Below are 27,983 nucleotides of genomic sequence, written 5' to 3' on the forward strand. Positions count from 1 at the left end.
CTGACAACTTTGATGACATTTAAGGAGAATATTTCCTTTTATTATATCATGTCTTAATTTGAGCTCTGCTAGGGTTTTCTGAGTGTACTTTTCTTACCTAAGATATTCCCTAGTACAGAACATTGGCATCGTCTGTGGCTCTGACCTAGATCTACACTTGACGTAGAGGGTGAGGGTTACGGTTGATGGAGACTCGTTCGTGCGGTGTGGGCCGTCGCGATTATCGCCGTGGAGGTGGTGGTCGTCGCGGCGGACGCGGCGGCGGTCGGGACAATAATCATGCTGCATTTCAGGAACAAGAGCAGGAGGCTTCTTCGGATAGTGTTCACTCGGTGGCGCCGTCACCAACTAAACCAACTCCAGGGCAAGCCTTCAGATCTGATAGCCAAGTCAGATCCAGGTGTTCGGCGACGCACAACGTCGTCTGAACACATAAACTTGGAAGATTTTAAGACCAATGATCCGGTGAAAGAGCAAGAAAGGATAACATGTATTACGCCAGTAGCATTGAAACACATACTGGATACCTTGCAAAATGTTCAACGCCAGAATGAACATTTGCAAGCTCAGGTGGAATACTTGAATCAGATGAGAGATTTCAAACAGGGACAGCGCCTTGAGGCGGAGGATGTAGTTGAATTCCAACCTTTTGTGCCCGCCGTCACAACCGTTGAAATACCCAAGCATTTACAGACAATGGCATTGGACGCCTTTTCAGGCGATTCTGATCCTATGGAGAATTTGAGGTACTTCAACACCAAAATGGTTATTGTTGGGGCGACGGATGAGGTGAAGTGCAGATTGTTACCCTCAACGTTTAAAGGGATGGCGATGCAGTGGTTTATTAGACAACCACCTTTCTCAATTGCCAATTTCACTTATTTGTCCACTAAATTCTTAACTCAATTCTCAGCTGGCAAAACAACAAAGGCAACTATGTTTGATCTCATAAGTATACACCAACAACCAGGGGAAAAGCTTAAGACATACATGGCGCGATTCAGCAAGATGGTTGTCCAATTGGAGGAAGATAGTCCATATGTGTGTCTGGCGTCTTTCAAAAATGGGCTCCGGGCGGGAGATTTGAATCGAGATTTAACAAGGCGCCCAACGGGTGATATGATGGATCTCCGTGCCAGAGTTCAGGAATTTATTTTGATAGAGCAAGATGATCAAAGTAAGCAAGAAAGAGAAGATGGGAAGAAAGATACCCAGCCAGGCGCGACGTCACAAGAAAAGCCTAAGGCTGAGAAAGATACAAGGTTAGCCCAGACCCCACGCATACCAAGACCTGGCCCATATCACAACACAAAACCAGGATTCCAAAGCAACACTTGGCATAGGAATACACAAGGAGTTTCCCCAAATCAGTCTGCTCAGCCAGCCACCGCGCCAAATGTGGCGCCACTCACCAAATTGAATGCCTTGAGCACAATATTGAGGGATGTGGGTCAGACGAATGTTGTGCAATATCCACCGCCACCTCGGCGACCACCATCTAACGTCGATATAAACAGATGGTGCGAACTCCACAAGGCCTTAGGGCACACAACCGATAACTGTTGGACTTTGAGGCGTGAGATCGATCGGTTGATTAAGGCGGGACATTTGACGAATTTTGTCAAAGATGCTGTCTCACAAGATTCCACCAAGATAACTCAGGCTGATAAAGGAAAAGGAAAGGAGGTGGTGGAAGAGTTGGGCGATCCTGTAGGCGAATGCTCGTCAATCGCGGGCAGATTTGGAGGTGGCGTGATTTCTAGTAAGGCCAAAAAGAGGTATGTGGACGCGGTAAATTCCGTTCACGAGACATATGAGGGTGAATGTTGGTTGAATCACTCTCCCATTACATTTACTCCTCAAGATTTTGCTCATGTAATCCCACATGACAATGATCCAATTGTGGTTACAATCAGAGTCAACAATTATAAAACAAGGAAGGTATTTTTAGACCAAGGATCCTCGGCTGACATTATTTATGGTGACGCATTTGATCGCGTAGGTCTAAAAGAATCAGATTTAAAGCCAAACAAAGGAACTCTGGTGGGGTTCACAGGGGATCGTGTCAACGTACGAGGCTATGTGGAGATACTAACCGCTTTCGGCGAAGGAGAATTCGTCAAGAAATTCCAAGTCAAATACTTGGTACTCGCTTGTAGGGCGAATTATAACGCACTCTTGGGGCGGGATACCCTCAACAAGTTATGTGCTGTGATTTCCACCGCCCATTTAACTATTAAGTATCCGACTTGCAATGGGAAAATTGGGGTTATGCGCGTGGATCAAAATGCGGCAAGGGAATGTTATCTGAGAAGTGTGACGCTCTATGGGAGAAAAGCTGTCAAGGAAAGCCATAGGATCACAGAAATTTTTCCTCAAGAGGGGTTCACTTTGGACCTAAGGGATGATGCCGACGATTTCCTCCCACAGCCTTCGGAAGAAACTAAGTTAGCACAAGCTAAGGACAAGATACTAAAAATCGGTAGTAGCTTGACGAAGGAACAGGAGGGGAGATTGATCGCCCTTCTGGGTGATAATCTGGATTTGTTTGCTTTGATGATCAATGATGTACCCGGGATTGATCCCAACATAATCACTCACAAGTTGGCTATACGGCCAGGAGCGAAACCCGTCATCTAGACAAGGCGAAGAATGAGCGAGGAAAAAGATAAGGCGGTACAAGTAGAAACTGAAAAACTAATGAAAGCCCAGTTTATTCGTGAGGTTACAGTATCCAATTTGGCTCGCCAATGTAATAATGGTCAAAAAGGCAAATGGAAAGTGAAGAATGTGCACAGATTACACAAGCTTGAACAAGGTGTGTCCAAAAGACTCTTATCCTTTGCCTAATGTGGATAAGTTGGTAGACGGGGCTTCCAGAAATGAACTTCTGAGTCTCATGGACGCCTATTCGGGATATAATCAAATCATGATGCATCCCGCAGATGAGGAAAGCACGGCGTTCATGACAAATCAGGCCAATTACTGCTACAAAACAATGCCTTTTGGTTTGAAAAATGCAGGCGCTACTTATCAGCGCCTGATGGATAAAATTTTTGCGAATCAAGTTGGAAGGAATATGGAGGTCTATGTTGATGATATGATAGTCAAGTCAACTAAATCAGGCGAGCATGGGGACGATCTCAAGGAAGCATTTGCCCAATTAAGGAAATATCGCATGAAATTAAATCCTGAGAAATGCTCTTTTGGGATCCAAGGAGGAAAATTTTTAGGGTTCATGATAACATCACGAGGAATAGAAGTAAACCCAGACAAATGCAAGGCGATTTTGGAAATGAAAAGCCCAACAACTGTTAAGGAGGTGCAACGATTGACTGCGCTAGCCCGTTTTTTACCAATGACGGGTGATAAGGCAGCTCTATTCTTCACATGCTTGAAAAAGAACTCAACATTCCAGTGGACTGAAGCATGTGAGCAAGCTTTTTTTGGATTAAAAAAGTTATTAGCATCACCGCTTGTGTTATCCAAGCCCACGCCAGATGCCCCTTTAACACTCTATCTGGCAGTCACAGACAAAGAAGTCAGTACCGTATTGCTTCAAGAGGAGGGGGAAAAGTACAAAGTTATCTACTTTGTTAGCCACACCCTGCAGAGCGCGGAGCTGCGATACCAGAAAATTGAGAAGGCAGCTTTAGCAATCCTAAAAACGATGAGACGACTTAGGCCGTATTTCCAAAGTTTCCAAGTAAAAGTCAAAACTGATATTCCTTTAAGGCAAGTACTACAAAAACCGGACCTGTCAAGGCGGTTAGTCAGTTGGTCAATTGAGTTGTCAGAATATGACATCCAGTACGAGCCAAGAGGAACCGTAACAATCCAAAGTTTGATAGACTTTGTGGCAGAAATGACTCCTACTGACGGCGAGGGTATGCAGGGAGAATGGATTTTGTCTGTTGATGGTTCTTCCAACGATAAAGGAAGTGGGGCGGGAATAACGATTGAAAGCCCGGATAAAATGGTGATTGAACATTCTTTAAAGTTTGAGTTCAGGGCTAGCAACAACCAAGCCGAGTATGAAGCACTAATAGCGGGCTTAAGGCTCGCCATCGAGTTAAGAGTTCAAAAGTTGTTCATCAAAGGTGACTCACAGTTAGTAGTTAAGCAGGTGAAAGGAGAGTATCAGGTGAAGGATCCTCAACTTTCCAAATATTTGGAAATCGTACACAGGCTGATGATGGAAATTGAGAAGGTCAAAATAGAGCCCATTCCAAGATGCCAGAATGAGCGGGCGGATGTTTTGGCAAAACTGGCTAGCACAGGACGATTGGGTAATTACCAAACAGTCATTCAAGAAACTCTTCCTCGCCCTAGCATAGACCTTGTTGAAGTAAAGATAAAGGCGGTTAAAGCTATTGCGGAGGGGGAATCCTCGTGGATGTAACCCATTAAAAGTTTTCTTCAAAATCTCCCAAGTGAAGATGATTTAAATACTAGAGAAAAACGCAGGGAGGCCAGCTTCTATACATTAGTGAGCGGTGAGTTGTACATGCGAGGTATAATGTCACCACTACTCAAATGCGTTGATACAGAGAACACCCAGAGGATCATGGAAGAGGTACATGAGAGAGTGTGCTCCAGCCACATAAGGGGGCGATCGTTGGCAGTAAAAGTGCTAAGAGCAGGATTCTATTGGCCGACAATGAAGAAGGATTGTTTGGATTTTGTGAAAAAGTGTGTGAAATGCCAAATTTTCTCTAACTTGCATAAAGCGCCACCAGAACATTTGACAACCATGATGGCACCTTGGTCCTTTGCCATGTGGGGAACAGACATATTAGGTCCTTTTCCAATAGCAAAGGCGCAAATGAAGTATATTGTTGTGGCAGTGGATTACTTCACTAAGTGGATAGAGGCTGAGGCATTGGCAACTATTACCGCCGCTAAGATTAAAATTTTTTATGGCGAAGGATAATATGCAGGTTTGGTGTTCCTATGGCGCTGGTAATGGACAACGAGACTCAATTCACTAGTAATTTAACAAGAGAGTTTTGTGCAGATTTGGGGATTGAAATGCGATTCGCATCTGTAAAGCACCCTCAAACCAATGGACAAGCAGAATCGGCTAATAAAGTCATTTTAAATGGTTTGAAAAAGAAGTTAGATGAAGCAAAGGGTCTTTGGGCGGAGGAGCTGCCAGGCGTGTTATGGGCGTACAATACAACTGAACAGTCAAGTACTGGAGAAACGCCATACTGTTTGACCTACGGAACTGATGCTATGCTCCCAGTGGAAGTCGAAAATCAAAGCTGGCGAGTAGCCAGGTTCAATGAATCGGACAACGGAGAAAATCTGATTGCGAATCTAATCATGCTACCAGAGGAACAGAGGGAGGCACACTTAAGGAACGAGGCTGGAAAGCTAAGGGTCGCCCGCAGGTTTGCAACGAAGGTCGTTCCGAGAACCATGAAGGCGGGAGATTTAGTGCTCCGAAAAAGGACGATACCCAACAAACACAACAAACTTTCACCTAATTGGGACGGTCCTTACAGGGTAATTGCGGATATTGGAAATGGGGCCTACAAGTTGGAACAATTGGATGGGAAAATAGTTCCACGAACATGGAACGCCTTGCATTTGAAGCAATATTTCAGTTGAAAAAGAAACAACAAAAGTTAAAGAAGCCGCACTCTTTTTTCCCGTATAAGGTTTTTAATGAGGCGGTAAATGTAAATGAAGGGATGATAGCTCCCATATTTTGGAAAATCAATGAAAATTTTAAGTGATTTTAGTTCAGTAGTTCTTAACAATTTATATTTGAATATCGAGCAGAGTAAAACAACAAAAGGTACAAGTTACCGCGTGTAAGTTTTTCGGAATAAGGAAACATCGCCACTGAGTACACAAAGCCTTGGCAATTCTAGTGGCTACTAGAAACCAAGCCTCGTCAACAAAATTGACTAAGGCAATAAAAGCCTAAACTTACAAAACTCAGTAAACAATAATAGCAATAACATAAATGAAGGAAAGAAATTTCATTAAGATAAAAAAGGGCGTGACCCATACATACTTCAAATAACAAAAGGGCGAAGCCCAAAACAAGGCTTGGCCCATAAACAAAATAAACAACAAACGAGATCAAGCCAGATTTTCATTATTGGCGTTGTTGTCTTGGCTTGCAGTAGCTTTGGGGTCCTTTTCTTCTTCATCCTCATTCTTGTCTTTGCCGTGGTCATCTTCACCATTCTCTTCCTCAGATTCACTCTCAGAGTTGAATTGAGGAAGGAGGTCGATATCAACATCATCATCGCCGACTACTTGCCCATCCTTAATCTCCTTCAAAAACCCGATACGGGAAAGGTCAAAACCAGGTTCGACAACACTGATTTGCTCTTTAGCTTTGAGAAAGCCTTGAGCAAATTGAATGGATGCACGCCTAAGAATGGAAGCCTTCAGGCGTTCATACTTTTCTTCCATCTTCCGGCACTTAGTCTGGGCAGCAGTATGTTTGGCATCAATGGTTTCCTTCAAAGACTTAGTTTTCTGCAGGAGTAAGTCAGAAGTCGCCAAGTCCTCAGTTAACTTAGCACATTTTTCCTCGGACGACTTCAGGTGCTTGTTGGTGGTTTCGGCGTCGCCCTTCGCTCGCTCATACGCAGCCTTCCAATCAGCCGCCTTCTTTTCAAGACGATTCTTGGCTGAATAATGCATGTCCTTCACATAATGAGTCATGCCCGCCACAGTACTGGCGGCTGAAAGCGCATGGTGAATGGCCATGGAAGTAATGTTGGGGGGACTTTGACCAGAAATGTCCTTGTGGAGCCTGTTGTCAAAAGTTCGGTTCATAAAATCCAAACCGTTAAAATGAGGATCAGACAAACTCATCAAGGTAGGGAGGGTCTCGCCTCCAACGGCTGAACTAGAGCCAGCATGGGCAAATGGTGTCAGCGGGCGGTTAACCAGCGCATTTGGATCTCCTCGGGGTGGCGGGATATTATCTTGTCCCTTCTTTTTCTCTACCGGTTTACCTCTTGAGGCCAAACCAGATTGATTTAGAGTCGTCTGGTGCAAGGGTTTGTCACCAGCAGCTTTTTCAACGGCGCCTGAAGTTTTTTGGAGCTTAGGGTCTCTGATGTTATCTGAGTCAGAGGTACCCTCAAGTTTTTTCTTCTGCTCAGCATCAGCAGCTTTTTTTCTCGCCGCCTCAGTAGATTGGGCGAGATACTCTTTCATCTTCAAAGGGCTGGCATCAACCTTACCTTTACCCATCGTGGCTGCACAAGAAAGTATTACAGTTAAAAGTGATGAATGAATGACAAATCAAGTTATGTGAAAAGATCATTAACTTACTAAAAAATTGATTTAAGGTGCCAGTTTTTGACGCCTCAATCAAATCATGACCAGAGAATACCGGCAACGACCGAAGATAATCAGCAACCCCTCGCTCGGAATCGTCTAAGGCGTCATACGAAACAGAGATTTTCCGGCGAGGATTTTTTGTCCAGTAAAACGGGAAGAGAGGGCAATTGTTGGAATCCCGGAACAAGTTCTTTACTTCAGGCGACTCAACAACTTTAAAATACTTTTTCTGCCACACTTTGTAATGACTCTTAAGAGCAGTGAACCAACTCATTTTCTTGCGGGCTAGGAGAGGAACCCACTTCACGGAAGTAGGTTTTTTAGTAACAGACTTATAGAAAAGAAAAAACAAAGGGTAGGTGGGCGTGAAGCTCAGATGATCACACAAGATTTCGAAGCAACAGATGAAGCCCCAAGCATTGGGCTGGAGTTGGCAAGGCGCCACATTCCAAAAAGATAAAACGTGACATATGAAAGGCGAAAAAGGAAGTTTAATGTTCAAATCAGTAAAAAAATAACCATAGACATAAAAGAAGTCGGGCGACTCATCTGACGAGTCTTTTCGCAAAAGAACACAGTCATATCGCCACAGGGAAGGACATTTAGCTGCAGATCATCATTGCATGAAGTGGCGGGATTTACTTTCGTGAACCCTTGAGCTGATATTCGAAGCGAATTAATACTCCCAATACTACCCCAGATAGAGCGCCATAAACACTTATCTTCAACTAAATGTGCGTCTGTTCGCCATTCAGGCGAGGATAAACCTTCATTAGAAGAAAAGACAGAATCAACAGACTGCCCCGGAATCCTCGTGAATAGAAGGTGAGGAATGAATTTCAATAACAGAGGGGGAAGAAATTGCCCCGCCCGTTGAAGGTGAAGAAAGCTCTAAAGAAGAAACGCTAACACTATTCAATGACATACTGGGTAATTTCATGAAGGTTAAAAGAGGAAGATGAATAGCGTCAAGAAAGAGAAAGAAAATAAAATGAGAAAGAAAGATGTAAAGAACTCACCGGAGGAGGGGATGAGAGATTGGGTGAGGAGAACGTCGGCTAAAGGAGAACACCGCGCAATGACGACGGCTGGAGTAAGCAAGATGAATCAAAGCAAGTAGTTCTCCAGAAAAAGGGAAGCAGTAAAGTTGTAAAAAGTAAAAAGTGAGGACAAAAGGAGAGGTTTTATAGAGGAGAAGAGAAGAGAGAGAATGAGTGGGAAATAGTACGAACCGTCGAGACTTTTGGGCAAGAATTTGAAAAGTTTTGAAAAGGTGTAATTGAAATCCCGCGATTCAAGATTTTCCTAAACGAAGCAACTTCTCGAGACGCACGCACACATAGATTGCATTCATTACTAATGATGGCAAAAATTCGGGAAAAGAGGAATGCGTGTGTCAGTAAAAAGATCTGATTGACGTATGATTGACACTTAAGCGAAGACCGCCAAACAGGCAATACACGCCAATTTAAGGGAAGGATTCACGCTACTACAAGTAGGCGAAGCATGCATCAGGCGATGAAGACATTTCGACTCAAGAGTCTTGAACCTCATGTCTTGGGGGCTTGTGGACTGGGCGGGGCATCCCTAATGTGAAGCCCGCCCAAACACTGGTAAAAGCATAACGACGCGCCAGGGCTAGCAAGGATCACGGGCGATGATGGAAGGCCTGTTGTTCTACCGGTGGTCCCATTTGCAGCTAGAAGATTCTTTTGGATTTGTCTTATCTGTATAGGGATTTGGGCCTCGTTTGTAAAGACCCAAATATGGGAATAATCTAGATGATTGACCTCACCCACTATAAAAGGGATGTTCTTACCTTGTATCTGACAACTTTGATGACATTTAAGGAGAATATTTCCTTTTATTATATCATGTCTTAATTTGAGCTCTGCTAGGGTTTTCTGAGTGTACTTTTCTTACCTAAGATATTCCCTAGTACAGAACAAGATCATAAGATCACACACATATATGTGTATACTATTTATTTATGTCATCTAAAACATTTACAAAATCATATATTATACTCAATCATTTAAACACATCATTGTCCCAAAGTATCATCCAAAATTAAAGTAAACAAATATCATAATCTATGAAGTGGAGGTGCATGCAGATGATGCAACCTTCTTCTTCGTATGATATATCACTTTGGCTTGTGTCCTACGTGTAATGAAGTCCTAGGCCCTTTGTATATATTACCTATAAGTAGGCTTTCCACGTTCTTCTTCTAGCCCCTAATCACTTTTTGATTCATATGCCTCAGGTCCTTCAGGGCTGCGACCTTGAGCCACCGTGAGAGGAGATCATATGCCTCAATATGTCGCTGTTGCGCAAGATAGATGAAGGAGATGACATCGATGTGATTTACACGCAAAGAGGATGATGTGTGGAGGCGCGTGCAATGGTTTATGACCACCTGGCTTCGGGTTCTAACTGATCTGAGCAAGGAGACCCCTGTATCGGGGGTGGTGGAGTCAATCGATGGGGTAAAGAGGCGGTGGCTGTTGTAAAACGCCTACGTGGTCGAGAAAGGAAGAAGTGCTGCTGAGAGGAAACACACAACAAATGGAGAAATCGAAGATGAGACACAGTTTTCAAAATAAAGTTACACCGGTAGACACTTTCTACCAAAAAAGCATGCATCTATTCCACCACTCCAACTCACCTCGGAGTTGGACCTACAGAAGTTGTGGCAATGATCAAACCTGCTCTTGACACCATGTTAAGAGAAGCAATACAAAAAAAAAAAAAGGTAGAAGAAGAGAGAAGATAATGGAAGTGAAAGTACGCCAGAGTTTTTTTCATGAATAATTAATTCATTGATTTTTAATTAAAAAATAAAACGTTTGCTCATATTTATAATAATGGGTAGATTTTCCGATGGAACAAAAAAAATAGTAATGGGTAGACTCACAATTTCTATTAAATGAGAAACTAATTAATACTCATAATTTTTTTTTTTGGTACAATGGAAAAATAAATTACACTCTTCAGGGATTGATCCCTAGACTTTTTCCTTCCCAACTCATATGTCCCCATCTCTTACCACTTGAACTATCATTGGGGACTTAATACTCATAATTCTAATTAAATTAAGAAACAAATCAATCTAAAAAATAATATAAGACAAAAGTATTTTAATATACTCTAAGAAAGATATTATGAGATATCTTTTTCATATTCTAACAACCACCCATTTCTAAAATTCGGTAAGATGAAGTTTCACTCGCAACACATAGGGGGGAAAATGCACAAAAAAAAATGGGGATGAAGGGAACTTACTTGGTGAATGAAATGCAGCAAGTGTGGTTTGAATATGGAAGAGAAAGCTCAAGGGGAAGAGAGGGAGTTGAGTCTCCGGAAAATGAGGATGAAGAAGAGTATGGTAGAGAGGTGAGAATGTGAAAGAAGAAGAGGACGATGTGTTTTAAATGGATCGGATCCTCTCATAAAAACTCTCATGTTTTCTCGTATGAAGTTTTTATGTCTATTTCTCTCTTCATATGTACTAAATATGCGAGACCATTTAAATATTGTCAAGATATATAGACATAACGTTCCACTAGATATTGTCATGTTGTCTGAAAGAATTCAAATTTGTTTTAAATTGATGGGGTATTTTAGAGTTTTTAAAAGAAAATTGATTTCAATTTCATCCTTTTATATATATATATATATATCATCACCATCCACCTCTTTTCTGAACTTTTAATGTGCATAATGTATAATTTGTGTTCCTCACTTATAAGTATAGTGTATAAGTGATTCTCACACATGTAAGTACCGATAAATTAGGTGGCGAGAAAATAAATAAGGGCGACATTAAAATCAATTTCGGACTGTTACTTTTAGTGTCAATTAAGGGTATATCTGAAAAATCACTTTCACATATATTACCCCAAATAAACCCATTATTACCAAATGCCCCGTCGTTTCAACTTTCCGTAAAACCCATGGACTCTTTGCTTTGTGTGTGCCATTGAATCATAGCAAAGATCTTTCCCTTGTCACTGTCCATCTTCCTTCTTCACCAACTGCGCCAAGAAATTCCAAATGGTTCTCGATTCAACCATTGACTAGGTATATTCCATGATTCCATATTTTTGATTCGATTCAGATTGCTTCAATCTTTCGTCATTATCATCAGTGACTTTCCTCTTAAAAATCAAAACATGTCCCCTTTGACCCGCTTATTTTTTTTCTGAGAGTTTGAGGTAATTCTTCGGAGAAAAATAGGATTTTGTTTCATGGGTTGGTCTTTTTTTTCCCATTATTGAATTTTGCTTTGGCTTGCATCTGATGAATAATCTAATGAATTATCAGCTAGAGTAGATAGAGTTCAGTTTGTTAGCGCTTTTCATTTTGATGATGGAGATTTCTTCTCACTTTGATGTGTCTTTTGAAGTCCATTTTTGTTTTGTATTGCAGTGATTTATGATGAAGTCTAGGTTTATGGGTTGATTTTGTGGAATCCGGTTAAATTTGGAGCTTTTTGTGGTGTTGGTCAAGTATAGTGGAATTGGTTTGCTTGTAGTTTGGTGCAAGATAAAGTGAGTTGAGATGAGTGTTGTGGGGTTTGACATTGGCAATGAGAACTGTGTCATTGCTGTGGCAAAGCAGCGTGGGATTGATGTTTTGTTAAATGATGAGTGTAAACGCGAAACCCCTGCTGTGGTCTGCTTCGGCGAGAAGCAACGGTTTTTGGGGTCTGCTGGTGCTGCTTCTGCTATGATGCATCCTAAGTCCACAATATCTCAAGTGAAGAGACTGATAGGCAGGAAATTCACGGACCCTGATGTGGAAAAAGATCTGAAAATGCTCCCTGTTGAAACTTTTGAAGACCCTGATGGTGGCATTTTGATTCGATTGAAATACTTGGAGGAGACTCATACCTTTACCCCAGTTCAAATAATGTCCATGCTCTTTGCTCACTTGAAGACTTTGGCTGAAAATGATTTGGAGACACCTGTCTCGGATTGTGTTATTGGGGTCCCATCATACTTTACCGACTTGCAGAGACGGGCATATCTTGATGCAGCAAGAATTGCTGGGTTGAAGCCTTTGAGATTGATCCATGATTGTACTGCTACTGCCCTCAGTTATGGAATCTACAAAACAAGTTTTCACAGTTCAGGTCCAATATATGTTGCATTTATTGACATTGGTCACTGTGATACTCAGGTCTCAATTGCAGCATTTGAGTTTGGGCAAGTGAAGATACTTTCACATGCTTTTGACATGAGCTTAGGGGGAAGGGACTTTGATGAGGTTCTATTTTGTCATTTTGCTGAAAAATTTAAGGAACAGTACGGCATTGACGTGTATTCTAATGTCAGAGCATGTATTAGGCTGCGTGCAGCTTGTGAGAAATTAAAGAAAGTTTTGAGTGCAAATGCAGAGGCACCTCTGACTATTGAGTGTTTGATGGATGAGATAGATGTTAAGGGCTTTATCACCAGGGAAGAGTTTGAGAAGCTGGCATCAGGATTAGTGAAGAAAATTTATTTTCCTTGCAGCAAAGCATTGACTGATGCCGGCTTGACTGCGGAGAAGATTTCTTCTGTTGAGCTAGTTGGTTCAGGTTCTAGGGTTCCAGCTGTAGGCTCATTATTAACTAAATTATTCAAGAGAGAGCCCAGTCGGAAGCTGAATGCAAGTGAGTGTGTAGCTCGGGGTTGCGCTCTACAGTGTGCAATGCTTAGTCCCATATACCGTGTGAGAGAATATGAGGTTTGTGTATACTTTTCGTAAGTCTATTTATCCGATGTTATGTTATATACTGCAGTTTAGAACTGGGTTTGTGGAATCCTATAAATGTAATTATTTTTAGAACCAAGTTGTTGCTGAGGTTTATTCTTACAAGGTTTACAACTTTTGGATTGTGTTTCATTGCTATTTGTCCTATTTCATGTGAAATAGGATTTCTTTTATTTTGATTTCTCATTAGATGTAGACTCATATGCCTCTTTTGCCATATTGCTCTCAACAGAATTAATATTTATTTCTCATGTTTGTTCAGGTCCAGGATGTTATTCCTTTTACAATTGGACTTTCATCAGATGAAGGTCCAATTTCTACAGAGTTAAATGGTGTATTTTTCCCAAAAGGCCAACCCATTCCGAGTGTAACAGTCCTACCATTTCAACGAACTAATTTGTTCCACTTAGAAGTCTTCTATGCCATTCCAAACGAACTACCATTCGGGACATCGCAAAAAATCAGTTCCTTCACGGTATGCCCATAGAACATTTGGCTAACGTGCAGTTAAAATTATCTTGTGCACATATTATATTTTCCTCAACATTCCCCATTTCTCAGTAGTTATTGTCTTAGCTCTCCTATCTTGATTTCCTTGTGTGTGTCATGCAAGGCATGCAGTATAGCTTCTATATGAGGTCTTTGTTTTTGGTTAGGCTATGTGAGCTTTTACATGTTCTTTTTTTCTGTTCGGGTACTCACTTTTTAATTTTATATATAGAATGTTTAAATTCCTCGGAGAGGGAATTTGATAGATATTTGTCAGTAGCACTATCAACAGCTTTTCCTTTTGAACTGTAAGTTGTCTAATATTCTATTATCTAGAAGCTATATACGTCCATTAAAAAAATTCTCCCAATGTGATGGAAACCCCCCCCCCCCCCTAAGAGAGCTAACTCCACCAGGATGTGGATGTTCCTGAATCAAAAAGGATTGCCTCCCTTGGAGGATACCTGTCCTACACCGAAAAAAAATCTCTAAATGTTTTGTTTGATTCTTGTCAGTCATTGGCATCAAGTGAGAAAATTTACTTTGAATGGATCTGAGGCCATTGCAATAGATGCCTCGCCCCATTTTTCAATAAGATATAGTTTTCAATACCAAGTGGTCTGAGACTATATCCTGTTATGACATCAATGGAAGCTATTGTTGTCAAACTAGGAGAAAACTATATCTTATTGTGTTAGGAGAAAAGAGAAATATATGTTGTGGATCATCATTCAGTGTGGTACTGATTCAATATGCTTTATCTGCATGCCTACAGCTCATTATGTACTTATGCATTTGTTCACTACTTTTTAGATTGGTCCTTTGGATGGATCCTATGGTAGCAAGGCAACAGTTAAAGTCAGAGTCCTACTAAATCTGCATGGAATTGTCAGTATTGAATCAGCCACAGTAAGTAAGAAGTCACATTTTATCTTTCCATTTTATGTTTTGACGTATGATTTTTTCCAAGAGATCTAGCTATGCACATAAACCTTTTTGTGGCTTTAGATGATCAAAGATCACATGGATGATTCAGTTACAGTGAGTGATCATTCAAATTCTGATCCAATGGATATTGATCCCCCATTTGAGACAGTTGCCAATGGTGTTGAAGATAGTACAAATAAGAAGTGTGAATCTCCTCAAAGTTCAGTACGTACTCTCATCTTTTCCCCCCTCTACCTTAACTTTTTTTTTCTCCTTTGCGGAAGATCTCAGATGTAACATATATCTAGCAAATTTATACTGAGCATGAAAAACTTTAATAAATTTAAGATGCAATCTTTTCTGACAAATTCTGTGGCATATCTGTCATGTTTGCCTTTCATAGTCTGCATGGTCGTAGTTTTAAATATGATAAATTCCAAATATGATTCACATAGATGATTGGAGTAAATAACAATTTTAAATACTGTGGAACCCTTTTACAGACTGATGGTACAAGGAAAGATAAAGCTAACAGAAGGCTTCCTGTGCCAGTCAATGAGATTATCTATGGTGGAATGGAAAAGGCAGAGATTTCGGAAGCTCATGAAAAAGAAGTCCAGTTGGCCCAACAGGACAGAACTGTGGAGCTAACCAAAGAAAAGAAGAATACTTTAGAGTCTTATGTCTATGAGATGAGGAGTAAGGTACAGGTTTGATATCAGAGTGAGATGTAGTTGTGACTGATTTCTGTGATTCAGGATACTTGTTTTATGCAGTCACACAAGAAATTTCTACTATAGATAGTTTATCCATTGGATGGTTTTTTAAGGAAAAAACTGTTAGATGTTCCTTTTAACGAACCGAAGCTTTAACTTTCATCAAGCTTCACTACTGCTATACTTTGTAATCTCATCTATGCAGGGTCTCAAAATTTTAATCTTTATAGGCTCATCTCTTTTCATTCCATTGATTTTATACCTACATTTGAAGATTTTATTTTGGTTCTATTTTTCTTGATGGGCTGAGATTTAAATTTATTTGCATGCTTGAATAGCTCTTCAACACATATCGGAGCTTTGCCAGTGACCAAGAGAGGGATGACATATCGAGGAGCCTTCAAGAGACTGAGGATTGGCTTTATGAGGATGGTGATGATGAAACTGAACAAGCTTATTCTTCAAAACTGGAAGATCTGAAAAAGGTTATTTTTGCTTTTCTATTATAATTTTTTCCCTTGTCATACTTGTTTACAATTGCTGTATTACTGTAGCTTGTCGATCCAATTGAGAATCGGTATAAAGATGAAGAAGAACGAACACAAGCCATAAGAGACTTATCAAAGTGCATTTTAGATCTTCACCAACTTGCAGATTCCCTTCCACTTCAAGATAAAGTACTGGTATGATAACAAATAGGCCAGTAATATTATTGTGATTGTGATGCTGCTCTTGAGATCAGCTTTCAGTTGATGAGTTTATTGTTTCAGATCATCAATGAATGCAGTGAAGTAAAGAGGTGGCTAAGTGAGAAGATGCAACAACAAGATTCTTTTCCTAAGAATGTTGATCCGATATTATGGTCAAGTGATATTAAGAGCAGGACAGAGGATTTAAACTTGTATGATTCTTGTTCTTTATTTTTTTCTTTTCAGTAGTGTATACTTTTAGTTTCTGCTGATATTATTGGATTTCAATAATATTTTATTTATCATTGGAATAGGAAAAAATATATGGACCTCCCACTCTAAAATTTATGGATTTAGAATTGTTTGTTGTTGAGAAAGTCCCACATTGACTAGAGAGATATGGCCAAAATAGTCCTTGTAAAGGGTAGAGAAACCCTCACCCCTAAGCTAGCTTTTGGGGTAGAATTAGGCCTAACCCAAATTTTAAGATTGTATCAGAGCCTATTCTAGATCCATTTATTGGAGACCACCCATAAATAAGATTGTAAGAGTTAGTATAACCCGAATTCTAAGATATGTAACTCGTGAATATATGCATGTTATCCCATGAGGCTGTGAGGTTATCTAGCAGGCAAATCTGAACATTTAAGTTATTATCAGAGAGGCTATTCTCTTTTGTTGTGAATCATGCCCTGAAATCACTCTGGCTGCATCTCACTGACATGACCTTGATGGGCCTCATCATGGGTCTTCAATTATGGTTTTCCCTAAAAGGGAATAGAGGAATAAGGGTATGTTGGGATATAACGTGGGAAAGAGAGTGGAGGATTGCAATTATGGTTTTCTATCTTCAGGTGACTCATCTCTTGCTCCATTGTCGTCACCTTCCTATGGCCTGCCCAAACATGCTACTGACTTGCCTATAGCCCTTCATAAAGATCCAGACTCTACCTATAGTGCTCATCCCATGTATAACTTAATGGGCTACTAGATTCAGATGTTAAAATGGCATTCAGATTTTCTTGCTAATGGCTGCCATAAACCACTAGATTTTGTATCAGCCGGACATTAGAAGTGCCTTTTACATGGTGATCGAATGAGGAAATCTATGAGGCAACCAGTTCTGTTACAGCTCAAGGTCAGAAGGACTGCAGGAGGTGAATCTCATTTGTTAATTGTGCAAGTCATTGTATGGCCATAAATTGTCTCTACAAGCTTTGTTTGGATGATTTAATATAGTTAGACAACTATTTGGTATGGTCTGTCGTGAAGTAGATCACTCTATATTCTATCAAGATTCATCCTCTGATGACCTACCTCATGGTTTACATGGAATACATTGTTAATACTTAATACTGGTGATAAATACTGATTATCATAAAGGCATTAAAGTTAAAGGACAGTATTCTTGCACTTCCAATCTGAGGAGTCCAGCTGCTTGTGATATATTTTTGGGATTGAGGTGGCCTAGTAAAAAGCAAGCATTGTCATCTCTGAAAAGAACTATGATCTCTCCAGTGCTGATTGTACACTGACCAAAAATCCTATGGACCCAAATGTTAAGGTTGTACCATATCAAGGGGATCGTTATTCAGACCCATGGGTATATCATGGACTGGTGGGGAAGTTGAATTATGTTAACCATAATTTGATTAGATTCATAAACTGACGGGGAAGTTGAATTATTTCACCTTGACTAGATTAGATATATCCTTTGCTATCAGTGTCGAGTCAAAATCTTACTGCCTGATAACCATTCTGATGTAGTAGTTTGAAATTTTAAGATAATTCACGGGTTCTTTGACTTCTTTCGGACATGGTTGATTTTTTAAATCAGTTGTAGGATTTCCTAGTCATAGAACTATAGAAGGTTGACTTATAGGTATTGTATTATTGGTAGAAGTGTCGACATTTCACCCAGCTTGAGTGTAAGTTTTGATATTGTTTGGATTTGTTGATATTATGATCATTAGAATTGGAAGCAAAATATGCATCTGCTGTGTATAGATATATCAATACCCAAATTGAAAGGTTTTCTCTCACGTAAATTCAAACTTCCAAGTTTTTCTGAACCGGTGGAACACATAACTGAATGGTCCTGAAAATAACTATTCATAAGATTTTGGTAGTGTTAAGTAATCAAATTTATTGAATCATGTCTAATAAAATTCAACATATGATAGCAATGGATTTGATTATGCTATCTTTGAAAATTCAAACTTCCAAGTTTTTCTGAACCGGTGGAACACATAACTGAATGGTCCTGAAAATAACTATTCATAAGATTTTGGTAGTGTTAGGTAATCAAATTTATTGAATCATGTCTAATAAAATTCAACATATGATAGCAATGGATTTGATTATGCTATCTTTCTGAATTGTATACCTGCTTGTGTTAAACATTTGTTCTCGTGATTGTGTATGTCATTATCCCTTGGTTTTATCTCAGTGTTAATTAACGTCCTATTTTGATGCGGTTTCAGAATGTTCCAGCGGATATTGAAATCCAGGGCTTCTCCAAGTCCAGAATACAAAGACAAGCCTGATACTTCCAATCATCAATGAATACATTGATGGGGCGCTACTTCCTGAACTTTAAGTTAAGACACAAGTATTCTTCACTGATACCATCTGACAAATATAGAAATTTTTTTAGTTGCATTTTTCGTTTGTTCTCACTCCTCCCCTCCTAGGCTGTGAGGATCTGAAAGAGGCAAGTTTAAGTAGATGGTGTCATTGACAATCATCAGTGAAATCATTTGTTCTTCCAAGGTGTCCAGCGTGTTGTATTTTGATACTCTATCTAATCTGTTATGATGCAACATAGTTTTTTCAAGTGAATCAAATAGGTTCTGCTTAAGGGGAGAACAAAATATACGTCCATTATGTATGTAGTTTATTGGCACTTGTTTCTGCATTGTGCTCAAAGAAGTTTTTGCAAAATTGATTGGTCTACCTGTAATAGTATTGGAGTCTGAAGCTTGAAGCATATGATATTGGATGAAAATTAAATCATTATGATCACAATATAGGATAAATAGTTATGTCACAGCACAACTCTTTATTATATAAATTGTTTGATGCTCAATGTACAATATAAGGAGTTTTATATTGCATGTTTAAAATCTATAAATAAAAATAGGCAATTTCTATAATATCTTTTTTGTGAAAAAAGTGCATTTTTATCTTTTAGGTGGTGTTGCCTCTCGATTTGTTGAGCAATAAAATTTTAAGTTTTTGTATTTTACTTCTAGCTTTTCTCTGTCATGTAATTTTTTTTTTGTCAATAAGTTTTAAAATTGTTCAAGCTCATTTTTTCAGCAAATCTGACTGAGCTAGATTGTTTTTTTCTCATTATTATAATAATTATTATTAACAGCTAAGACTATTTGAACTTTCCCGAATGATAGCTCAAGTGGTAAGAGCTAGGGGACATATGGGTTGGGGTGGGAAAGTACAGGGATCAATTTCTGCAGGGATAATTTATCTTTCTGATGTACCAAAAGAAAAACTATTTCAACTTGTTTTTTCTTTGTTACAACTATTTGAGCTTGTTTGTTATTAACACAGTTGAAAAAAAACTTATAATTTAGAAGAAGTAAACCATTTGTTACTTTTCCGTTATTATTGGTTGAAATATAGAGAGAATATTAACATTATTAAGCTCGATGCTATAGTTTCAGAGTTGCACTTACAAAAAGATTAAAAAGATTGTACAAATTTTTGTGATAGTTCAGTATTTTGTTTTGGTCAAATATTGGGCTGAGATGAGGATACCAAACTCAACCACCTACTTTGAACTCCAATTTTGTACCCAAAACCCTTGACCAAAAAAAAAAGAAGGCCATGCAACTAGCTACACTTGGAAGGGTACCTACTACCAGCTTACCCAAAAAAAAACTTGGAAGAGTACCTATCGTATCGAGCATGTTAGTTAGGTAATTGAAAAAGTTGGATGTTGGAGGATACGACATATGGCGAGTGTTGGCATTTGGGGAGGTGACTGGTTTCCTTCACAAAATAGACATAAAACATGGAGGGCTCCTGACCCAGGAATCAATATCATCACAAAAGCTTAAGACCATAGAGTCTGAATATGCCTCTAATTCTCTCAAGTCTCAACCTCCCTCTTTATAAGGCTCATCTAATGTCACAAATCCCTCTATTGGTATCCTACCAATCTAAAAAGTTTATATAGTGGTGGCCACAGCTGAGGCAGAAATGTGAGACTAACAGGCCAAGATCAAAGATAAGAGCAAAAATTAAAGAATATGACATGCTTACAATAATTTCTACAACTCACATATATGTCCTGCATTTAAGAAAATAAAAATTAAAAAGCTTGGGGGCCATGGCAGCAAAGTGTCCCCATTGGAGAAGGGAAAAATATGAATAGTAAATTCAATGCACCATGTATTAAGACGTGTGAATTCACCTTTTAGGATTCTCTTTGACTAGCCCATGATTTATACACATCTCATTCTCTTCCATCTCTTCTTATGTTTCTCTAAAGCTCCGGTGAAATATGCAACAGTCACCTGACCACCACCTCTGCCGATGACCAAAACTAAGGTATTTTCCGAACATTGGGGACTAAATCTAAACTTTACTTTAATGAGAGATGAAAATCAAACTTCGCCTATTATACAAAAACCAAAAACTTAGTTAACCCTCTTTATTATCTCTCGAGTGTGAGTGTAGTTAAAGTGCGAACATATACTTATTCCATGATATTAGTCTTAAAAAATAATGTAGAGATAAAAATTTCACTTAATTTAATAAGGAAAAGTATGAGTGAATATATAAAATTTTTACACCATTAACCCAAATTCAATTTTATATTCTTATAGCAATATGTTATTCTAAAATAGTTTAGAATTTCAAAAAAATTACATGGTCACCTAACTAAATATTATTAAAATAATTTATCTTTTATAGTAATTTATTTAAAATCGTTTTTATAATGTAGTGATGTGTCAAAAAAAAGAGAAAAAATTCACAGACGGTGTAATTTTTTTTTTACACCGTCTACCTATAAAATTTCTTGAATGTAAGAAAGATAAACTTTTTTATTCAATTAAATTAAGTGACACGATAAATTTTTAAAATCGAATTGGTTGATGTACTGAAATAAAACTAAAAAAAACAATGGTATGAAAAATCATGAGTTTTAAGAATAAAATGCAGACAAGTCCAAGGTAACATGGTCGAATGGCCACGTTAGCATCCGCTGTTGCCACTCTCACTCGTGTATCATCTTCTTCTTCTTCCTCTTGCTATTCCAGGTTGATCTCCCCTCACAGTTTACACCATTTCAGCACAAAGCTTCTTCTCTCCTCCAAAACCCTGCATCAACGACACCGTTTCTGCTGCTACAACTCCAGTAAGGGAATGTCTTCTTCAACAGACACCACCACCGACTCCGACAGAGTCACTGCTCCCTATGGTTCTTGGAAGTCACCCATCACCGCCGATGTTGTCTCCGGCGCTTCCAAGAGGCTCGGTGGCACCGCCGTCGATGGCAGCGGCCGCCTCATTTGGCTTGAATCTCGTCCAAACGAATCAGGGTAAGCTGAAAGAGTGACTGACCCTTTAAGTAGAAAAGATGAAAGTTGTAAACTTTTGGGATTTTCAAGTTGACCCTTTTGGCTATTTGACATTTACTCTTGTTTTGGGGTTTCAGAAGGGCAGTTCTTGTTCTTGAGCCGGAAAATCCGGGTGGTGACCCTGTGGATATTACTCCTAAGGAGTTTGGAGTGAGGACATTGGCTCAGGAGTATGGTGGTGGTGCTTTCACTGTTTCAGGGGATACTGTCTTTTTTGCAAACTACAAGGATCAGAGATTGTACAAGCAATCAATCACTTCTCTGGGTGAGCATCGAATTTTGTTCCCTATTATCCATACTTCCTAAGCAATGTCATTTAGTACTATTGACATGAAATAACACTTTTGCTTGTAGCCCTTTTGATTTTTATGTAGTGTTACTCTCATATGCATGTATAGTATTAATCAAGGAATATTGATTTGGTGTTATGTTATTTTGAAAGGTGTTTGTGAAGCAATTTTCTTATTAGTGCTGGATATTTTGTTGTTTATATTGTACCCTACAGATGTGCCTCCTGCACCTCTCACTCCAGATTATGGTAGCCCTGTAGTTAGCTATGCTGATGGAATATTGGATTCACGGTTTAACCGTTTTATTAGTGTAAGGGAAGGTAGGCTGTCCAGAATCAGTTTATCTTCAAATCTTTATGTTAGAATAATATTCGCACGGTGTTTTTGCTTGTTTAATCATTCATTTATTTGGTCATAATTGTGTTGCTAGATCGTCGCGAGAGCAGTCTAAATCCACCTACAACAATTGTATCTATAGCACTTGGCAGCAAGGATGTTCAGGGTAATAATTTGCATCTTACTTGTGAGTTTAATTAACCTCTCAAGCGGTTGAATGAATAATCCGAATCCAAATATGTATCTCACTATCACTTGTTAACGATTTTTAATAGTCGTGCTATTTTCACAATTTCGCTTGCTTGATGGCTGATTTCATAATACAATCACTATTTTACATCTGACTGGATTTTGTGATAATCAGAACCAGAAGTACTAGTTGGCGGGAGTGACTTCTATGCTTTCCCACGTCTAGATGCTAAAAGTGAAAGAATAGCTTGGATACAATGGAATCACCCCAACATGCCATGGGATAAATCAGAACTTTGGGTTGGCTATATTTCAGAAAACGGGTGAGCATAACTCTGTTTATTTTAACTTGTAAGAATTAGTTTCCTATTGAGGTGACGTGACGATGAAATTTTCTTTTCATTTGTTACATGGGCTTTGGTTTGTCATAATTATCATTTCAAATATGTGATTTTCTATGAGTATGAGCAGCTGCTACTTTTGCAGATGTTCAGTTCTTTTGTGAATCGCACAACACCAGTCTAATGTTTTATTAAGTTACATACTCACATCACATAATGCTTCCCTGAAAAGAGAAAAGTAATCACTTGATTTCTTTTCACTTTGCAAATTCAACTATTACACTAATACTTCAAGGTTATTTGTATTGATACTCATATTCATGCATGGTTTTCATACAGGCTAATGGATAGATTTTATTCCCTCTATAAGACTTTTCCTGTCCACCATTCATTTCTGTCTTATTTTGTATCCTGTATCTAGTTTTCAACTATCGTTCCTCTTTATTAAATATATATGTCATTTTCAACTTGAAGCTTAATTAAGTCTCTATGCAGAGAGATCTACAAGCGTGTCTGTGTTGCGGGGTGTGATCCTTCACTTGTGGAGTCTCCAACTGAGCCCATGTGGTCCCCCGATGGTACATTTCTTGAAACACCCTCTCCCCCAGCCCAATTCCCGCAAACAACTTTGGATTTTTATTGAGCAAAAATCTGTCATATTAACAATAGCTATGAGAATATAGTTTTATTGACCAAGTTTTTCTTAAGAACATCAAGTCATGTTCATACATGGACTCAGGATCTTTGGTATAGGTTAATTTGTGATCTCTTAGTGTTTTCTATGTTGTTCTCATTGAATATTATTGATTCGAAGCTTAAAATTGACTTCAATAGGAGCATTTATTATGTTGTTCTTTGCCTCCTGGTTTATTTTTTATTTTTCAACTTAACTATGCAGGTGATCTTTTCTTCATCACAGATAGGGGAAATGGTTTTTGGAATCTCCATAAATGGGTAATTTTCTTTTGCTAATTATTTCTGCAAGACATAAGTTATAAATTGTTGCTTTCACTAAATTTTGATTTTCTGCATTGAAAAAATGCTCATTAATACTCTGAAAAACTTTTAAATTGATATGAAAGTATGCATTTACCGCATAGATACAAGACTTGGGATGCTGTATGGGACTATGTGTTTTATGTTAAAGAGCCAATTCGCACAAAACAAGAGAAGGTTGAGAATGACAACAATTGGGGTAGCTTCTGTTGTAGAAAATGTCAGTTTATAGGTTATTTTCAGTTTTTCACAAATTTGGAGAATACTCATAAATGCTCTAGTAAAGTGGTTAGATCAAACAAAGGATAGTTCAATTATTAGAGGTAGAGAGAATCTAAGGAAAACTATAGACAAACCATTAAGAAGAATTTGAATTTAAGTGATCTGTCATTATACATAATTTATGATAGCTCATTATAGCGTAGTTTGATCCATGGAGCTTAACTCATTTAGTGGGGAAAGACTTTGGTTGTACTTCGTTTTGGTTAGTGAGGTTGAATATCTCTACCATTGTAATAAAACAACAGAAGCTTGTTGATATTTTACTCTTCATATTATATTCTATTCCTTTTTGCTGTTTGTCTTCGATTCCCTGGTACCACAAGATGATCGTGACAAACAATTCAATTGCAAGCATGCTTGACTGCATTTTTTCTGGTTGGACATGCAAAAGTCACAGAATTTATTAATTATTTGTTTTTACTTTCTTTTTTACTTCATTAATTGATTACAGATTGAATCTGAGAATAAGGTCTTGCCGGTTTATTCTTTGGATGCTGAGTTTGCAAGGCCACTGTGGGTTTTCGGTATGAATTCTTATGATTTTGTTCAGAGCCATAAACAGAGAAACTTAATTGCTTGTAGCTACAGGTAATTCTATGTTTCCTCCCTGCAAATCTATCTCCTCTTGTCTTTTCTTTTGAGCAATCCGGTACATCTGATTCAACATTTTGGTTTTCTTTGCAGGCAGAAGGGGATGTCATATCTTGGAATTATTGAAGATGTGCAGGGCTCAAAACCAACTGTGCTTGACATCCCTTTCACCGATCTTGATAACATTGTAATTTTTTATATCCCTTTCACTGATGTAGATAACATTGTAACTTTTTATATCCCTTTCCTATCTAGGACACTATATTAATCTTAATTATGCAATCATTTGCAGACTTCTGGTAATGATTGCCTATATGTGGAAGGAGCATCTGCAGTTCTTCCATCATCTGTGGCCAAGGTGCTTCCTTCTTCCCTCCACCATTCTATTTCCAAGTTACTTCAATGCATCCCCTGATAGCTCTCTTGTTTTTTACTTTTCAGGTCACTTTAGATGATGATAAATCAAAAGCAGTTGAGTTCCGTATTATTTGGTCTTCCTCACCAGATTGTTTGAAGTATAGTTCATACATCAGTAAGCCAGAGTTGATTGAATTCCCAACTGAAGTTCCTGGTCAAAATGCGTATGCATACTTTTATCCCCCATCTAATCCTATGTACCAAGCCAGTCATGGAGAAAAGCCTCCATTATTATTGAAGAGCCATGGTAAATCTTTGTCTTGTATAACGAATTATCACATCAACTCATATTGTAAATCATTTGGCCACTTGGATGCTGAAAACTTGTGGCTTGGGGTCTTTACTCTGAAACCCAGAATTCATTTGTAGTTTGATATCTCATGACCTGCACACATGATACTTGAGAACCAATAGCCTTTGTTTGTGAGCAAAAAATCCTTGCTAGTTTATTTTAAATAATTTTGTTGAAATTTCTCAACTGAAGAAAATTTTCAATTACTGCACTTATTGCACTTAATTACTTTTGGTGAACTTGTTACGGGTGGATGCTCTTACTCTGATGACTTTATACAACAGACACTTTTATCAGTGTATTATTTTATTTGAATGTTTCAGGAGGACCAACTGCTGAATCACATGGAATTTTAAATTTGAGCATTCAGTACTGGACTAGTCGGGGTTGGGCATTCGTTGATGTTAATTATGGTGGAAGCACTGGTTTGTTTCGCACCTTCTTGTCCACAAAATTATGTTCTAAATTATATACCTCCTTTCATCCTCTCTGTTTTCTGTAGTAGGGACCATCTATGAAAGTTTTGCTTATTTATATTATTCACCATTTCATTTGTATTATTTTAGCCTGTTGTTCTCACCCACTTGTGAAAAAGATGAAACTCAGTTCCTCTGACTATAATATTATTTGGAAGGTTATGGCAGGGACTACCGAGAACGGCTTTTGGGACAATGGGGAATAGTTGATGTCAATGACTGTTGTAGTTGTGCCAAATATTTGGTTGTTATCTCTTTTCTTACTGTTTCTTGCATTTGTTGTTGATGAATTTGTTATAAAAGCGGTTGGCTAATGTAATCTCTTACCTAGGTTGACAGTGGAAAGGTAGATGCAGAGCGGCTGTGTATAACAGGGGGCTCTGCCGGTGGGTATACCACCTTAGCCGCACTTGCTTTTAAGGAAACTTTTAAGGCTGGTGCTTCTTTGTATGGTGTGAGTGCATCTTTTTGTTCTAAAGTTCCACTCTTATTATCTAAAATTTCATTTTCCTAAAGATTATAGTAATCTACTTTGAGCCCGTTTGGATACAAGTTTATTGGAGCTATACTAAACAGTACTCAATATGCTCTAAAAAGGGCTCTTTGGTCCGCATCCAAACGGCTCTTTATCTTTTTACCAGAAATAGTCTAGTCTTCATTTTATTAGGATATTTGAACATGTCATTAGGTTTCATTTCTTTGACAAAGACAAGATTACACCTAATAAACTATTTTCGCAAATCCATTTAATTAGTTTAGTAGTATATGTTTTTATAACTTTAACAAAGATTTTTAAATTATATATAGTGCTTTCAACTGATTTTATTTGCTAATTGGTCTCTCAAACAGGTAGCTGACGTGAACATGTTGACAGCAGAGACTCATAAGTTTGAATCCCATTACATTGATAAGTTAGTTGGTAAGTCAACCGTATGGTAACTGTTATTTCTTTGGTTTGTATTTTTAATTTTATATTCAGTCTATTAAACTGGTTGCAGGAGGTGAGAAGAATGGCTCTGAAAGATCCCCGATCAATCACGTTGACAAATTTTCTTGTCCCATTATTTTATTTCAAGGATTGGAGGACAGGGTTAGTAACATGCGATTATGATTACATCCTTCTTATATTTATGCTTAAAGGACTCTAGTGAAAGTTGTTAACCTATTCTTAAATCTAATAAAAACCATCAATAATTCAGCTCATTAGATAATTTCTGCATGTTCCAGGTTGTGCTACCAGAACAAGCTCGCAAGATTTACCAGGCTGTGAAGGAAAAAGGTGTGCCAGTTGCTCTTGTTGAGTATGAAGGAGAACAGCATGGTTTCCGAAAGGTACATGTTGATTTAATTCACGGTTGAAAACTCTTCTACAATCAATTATGGGAAGAAACTTCTGTGAGGAGCTTCTGGATTTCAGAATTGATTCAGATGAAAAAGAAGTTAAACCAAACATGTTATCAATTACTTTAAGTACTGAAGTTTACGTAGGAAATAGTGACTGAATGCTGTAATGGGTTGGATGCAGGCTGAGAACATAAAGTTTACACTCGAACAACAAATGGTCTTCTTTGCAAGATTGATTGGCCACTTCAATGTTGCTGATGATATTAATCCCATCAAAGTTGACAATTTCGATTAAGAATGGCTTTTCAGTGGTGTTGGTGTTGGCTTTCTTTACATCTATGTCAACACAAGTCCCAAGAAATCTTTGTTCTCAAATTCCATCACTGCTTTGGAGGATTTCAGGAAGTTTCTGTTGGAAATTATTGCACTTATGAGCGGCTCCTGCAACAACAGCACGAACTGCCCGATAGCCTAGTAGACCCTCTGTAAGGTCCATGTTAATGCTTATTGCCAAGAGTGTGCAGAGTTTCTACAACAGTTTCTAAAATCTTGATCAGGGCTCAATTTAGACTTGAATCTTGTTTTTCAGTTATGATTTTTATATTTTGAACCTGAACCATGGATACATCACGTTTGTTTTCTGTAGTATCTGTCTTGCACAGAATGTAATGATATAAACCATAATGCTTTGGGGTTAAGGTCTTTATTATGCTGCATGAAAGTCTCCTGTTTTGTTACTTCTTTCCTTTTTAAACCATGTTATTTCCACCAAGATATGGCTCAGTTCCCAGACATCGTAGTGGATGCAAAAGGATTGAATTGACAGTAGTTACATTTTCATGGTAAAAACACCAGAGACTTGTGGAACTGTATTCTTCTCCGTGATGAGAATATACACGGCCACCACCACAAGAACCGCTTGAGA

At 38.5% G+C, this 27,983-nt stretch overlaps 3 protein-coding genes across 4 annotated transcripts; all 3 read left to right on the plus strand.

Moving 5' to 3' along the window:
- The first annotated feature begins 279 nt into the window (after positions 1-279).
- Positions 280-2,640, plus strand: LOC130725394 (uncharacterized). The gene has a single exon (XM_057576631.1). It carries the CDS (start codon positions 280-282, stop codon positions 2,638-2,640), a length of 2,361 nt encoding a protein of 786 aa, XP_057432614.1.
- Positions 2,641-11,240: 8,600 nt separating this feature from the next.
- On the plus strand, positions 11,241-18,913 carry LOC130722545 (heat shock 70 kDa protein 16-like). Of its 2 annotated transcripts, none has more exons than XM_057573302.1 (10): positions 11,241-11,400; positions 11,749-13,050; positions 13,340-13,552; positions 14,380-14,475; positions 14,575-14,718; positions 14,997-15,197; positions 15,548-15,694; positions 15,764-15,892; positions 15,980-16,110; positions 18,382-18,913. In XM_057573302.1, exons 2-10 carry the CDS (start codon positions 11,881-11,883, stop codon positions 18,461-18,463), a joined length of 2,313 nt encoding a protein of 770 aa, XP_057429285.1. In that variant the 5' UTR covers positions 11,241-11,400; positions 11,749-11,880; the 3' UTR covers positions 18,464-18,913. The 2 variants fall into 2 exon arrangements, with proteins under 2 accessions (XP_057429285.1, XP_057429286.1); XM_057573303.1 differs by lacking the exon at positions 11,241-11,400 and adding an exon at positions 11,409-11,534.
- Positions 18,914-21,089: 2,176 nt separating this feature from the next.
- Positions 21,090-27,795, plus strand: LOC130723708 (uncharacterized). The gene is made up of 18 exons (XM_057574833.1): positions 21,090-21,465; positions 21,582-21,769; positions 22,010-22,114; positions 22,225-22,296; positions 22,495-22,642; positions 23,156-23,238; positions 23,559-23,614; positions 24,390-24,526; positions 24,623-24,716; positions 24,822-24,887; positions 24,971-25,193; positions 25,562-25,663; positions 25,873-25,958; positions 26,046-26,168; positions 26,564-26,633; positions 26,713-26,804; positions 26,942-27,046; positions 27,240-27,795. The coding sequence occupies exons 1-18, from the start codon at positions 21,110-21,112 to the stop codon at positions 27,351-27,353; spliced, it is 2,220 nt and encodes a 739-aa protein (XP_057430816.1). The 5' UTR covers positions 21,090-21,109; the 3' UTR covers positions 27,354-27,795.
- The last annotated feature ends 188 nt before the right edge of the window (positions 27,796-27,983 follow it).

Source organism: Lotus japonicus, chromosome 6 (genome assembly GCF_012489685.1).
Source record: "Lotus japonicus ecotype B-129 chromosome 6, LjGifu_v1.2".
NCBI lineage: Eukaryota > Viridiplantae > Streptophyta > Magnoliopsida > Fabales > Fabaceae > Lotus > Lotus japonicus.

Bases quoted from the DNA above. Each gene is read 5' to 3' on its own strand.
- LOC130725394 (XM_057576631.1), top strand. From the start codon at position 280: ATGCTGCATTTCAGGAACAAGAGCAGGAGGCTTCTTCGGATAGTGTTC.
- LOC130722545 (XM_057573302.1), top strand. From the start codon at position 11,881: ATGAGTGTTGTGGGGTTTGACATTGGCAATGAGAACTGTGTCATTGCT. The intron at 13,553-14,379 runs GTATGCCCATAG...ACTACTTTTTAG, and splicing joins AAAAAATCAGTTCCTTCACG to ATTGGTCCTTTGGATGGATC. The intron at 15,893-15,979 runs GTATGATAACAA...TTATTGTTTCAG, and splicing joins CACTTCAAGATAAAGTACTG to ATCATCAATGAATGCAGTGA.
- LOC130723708 (XM_057574833.1), top strand. From the start codon at position 21,110: ATGGCCACGTTAGCATCCGCTGTTGCCACTCTCACTCGTGTATCATCT. The intron at 22,297-22,494 runs GTAATAATTTGC...TGTGATAATCAG, and splicing joins TGGCAGCAAGGATGTTCAGG to AACCAGAAGTACTAGTTGGC. The intron at 24,717-24,821 runs GTAATTTTTTAT...AATCATTTGCAG, and splicing joins TCACCGATCTTGATAACATT to ACTTCTGGTAATGATTGCCT.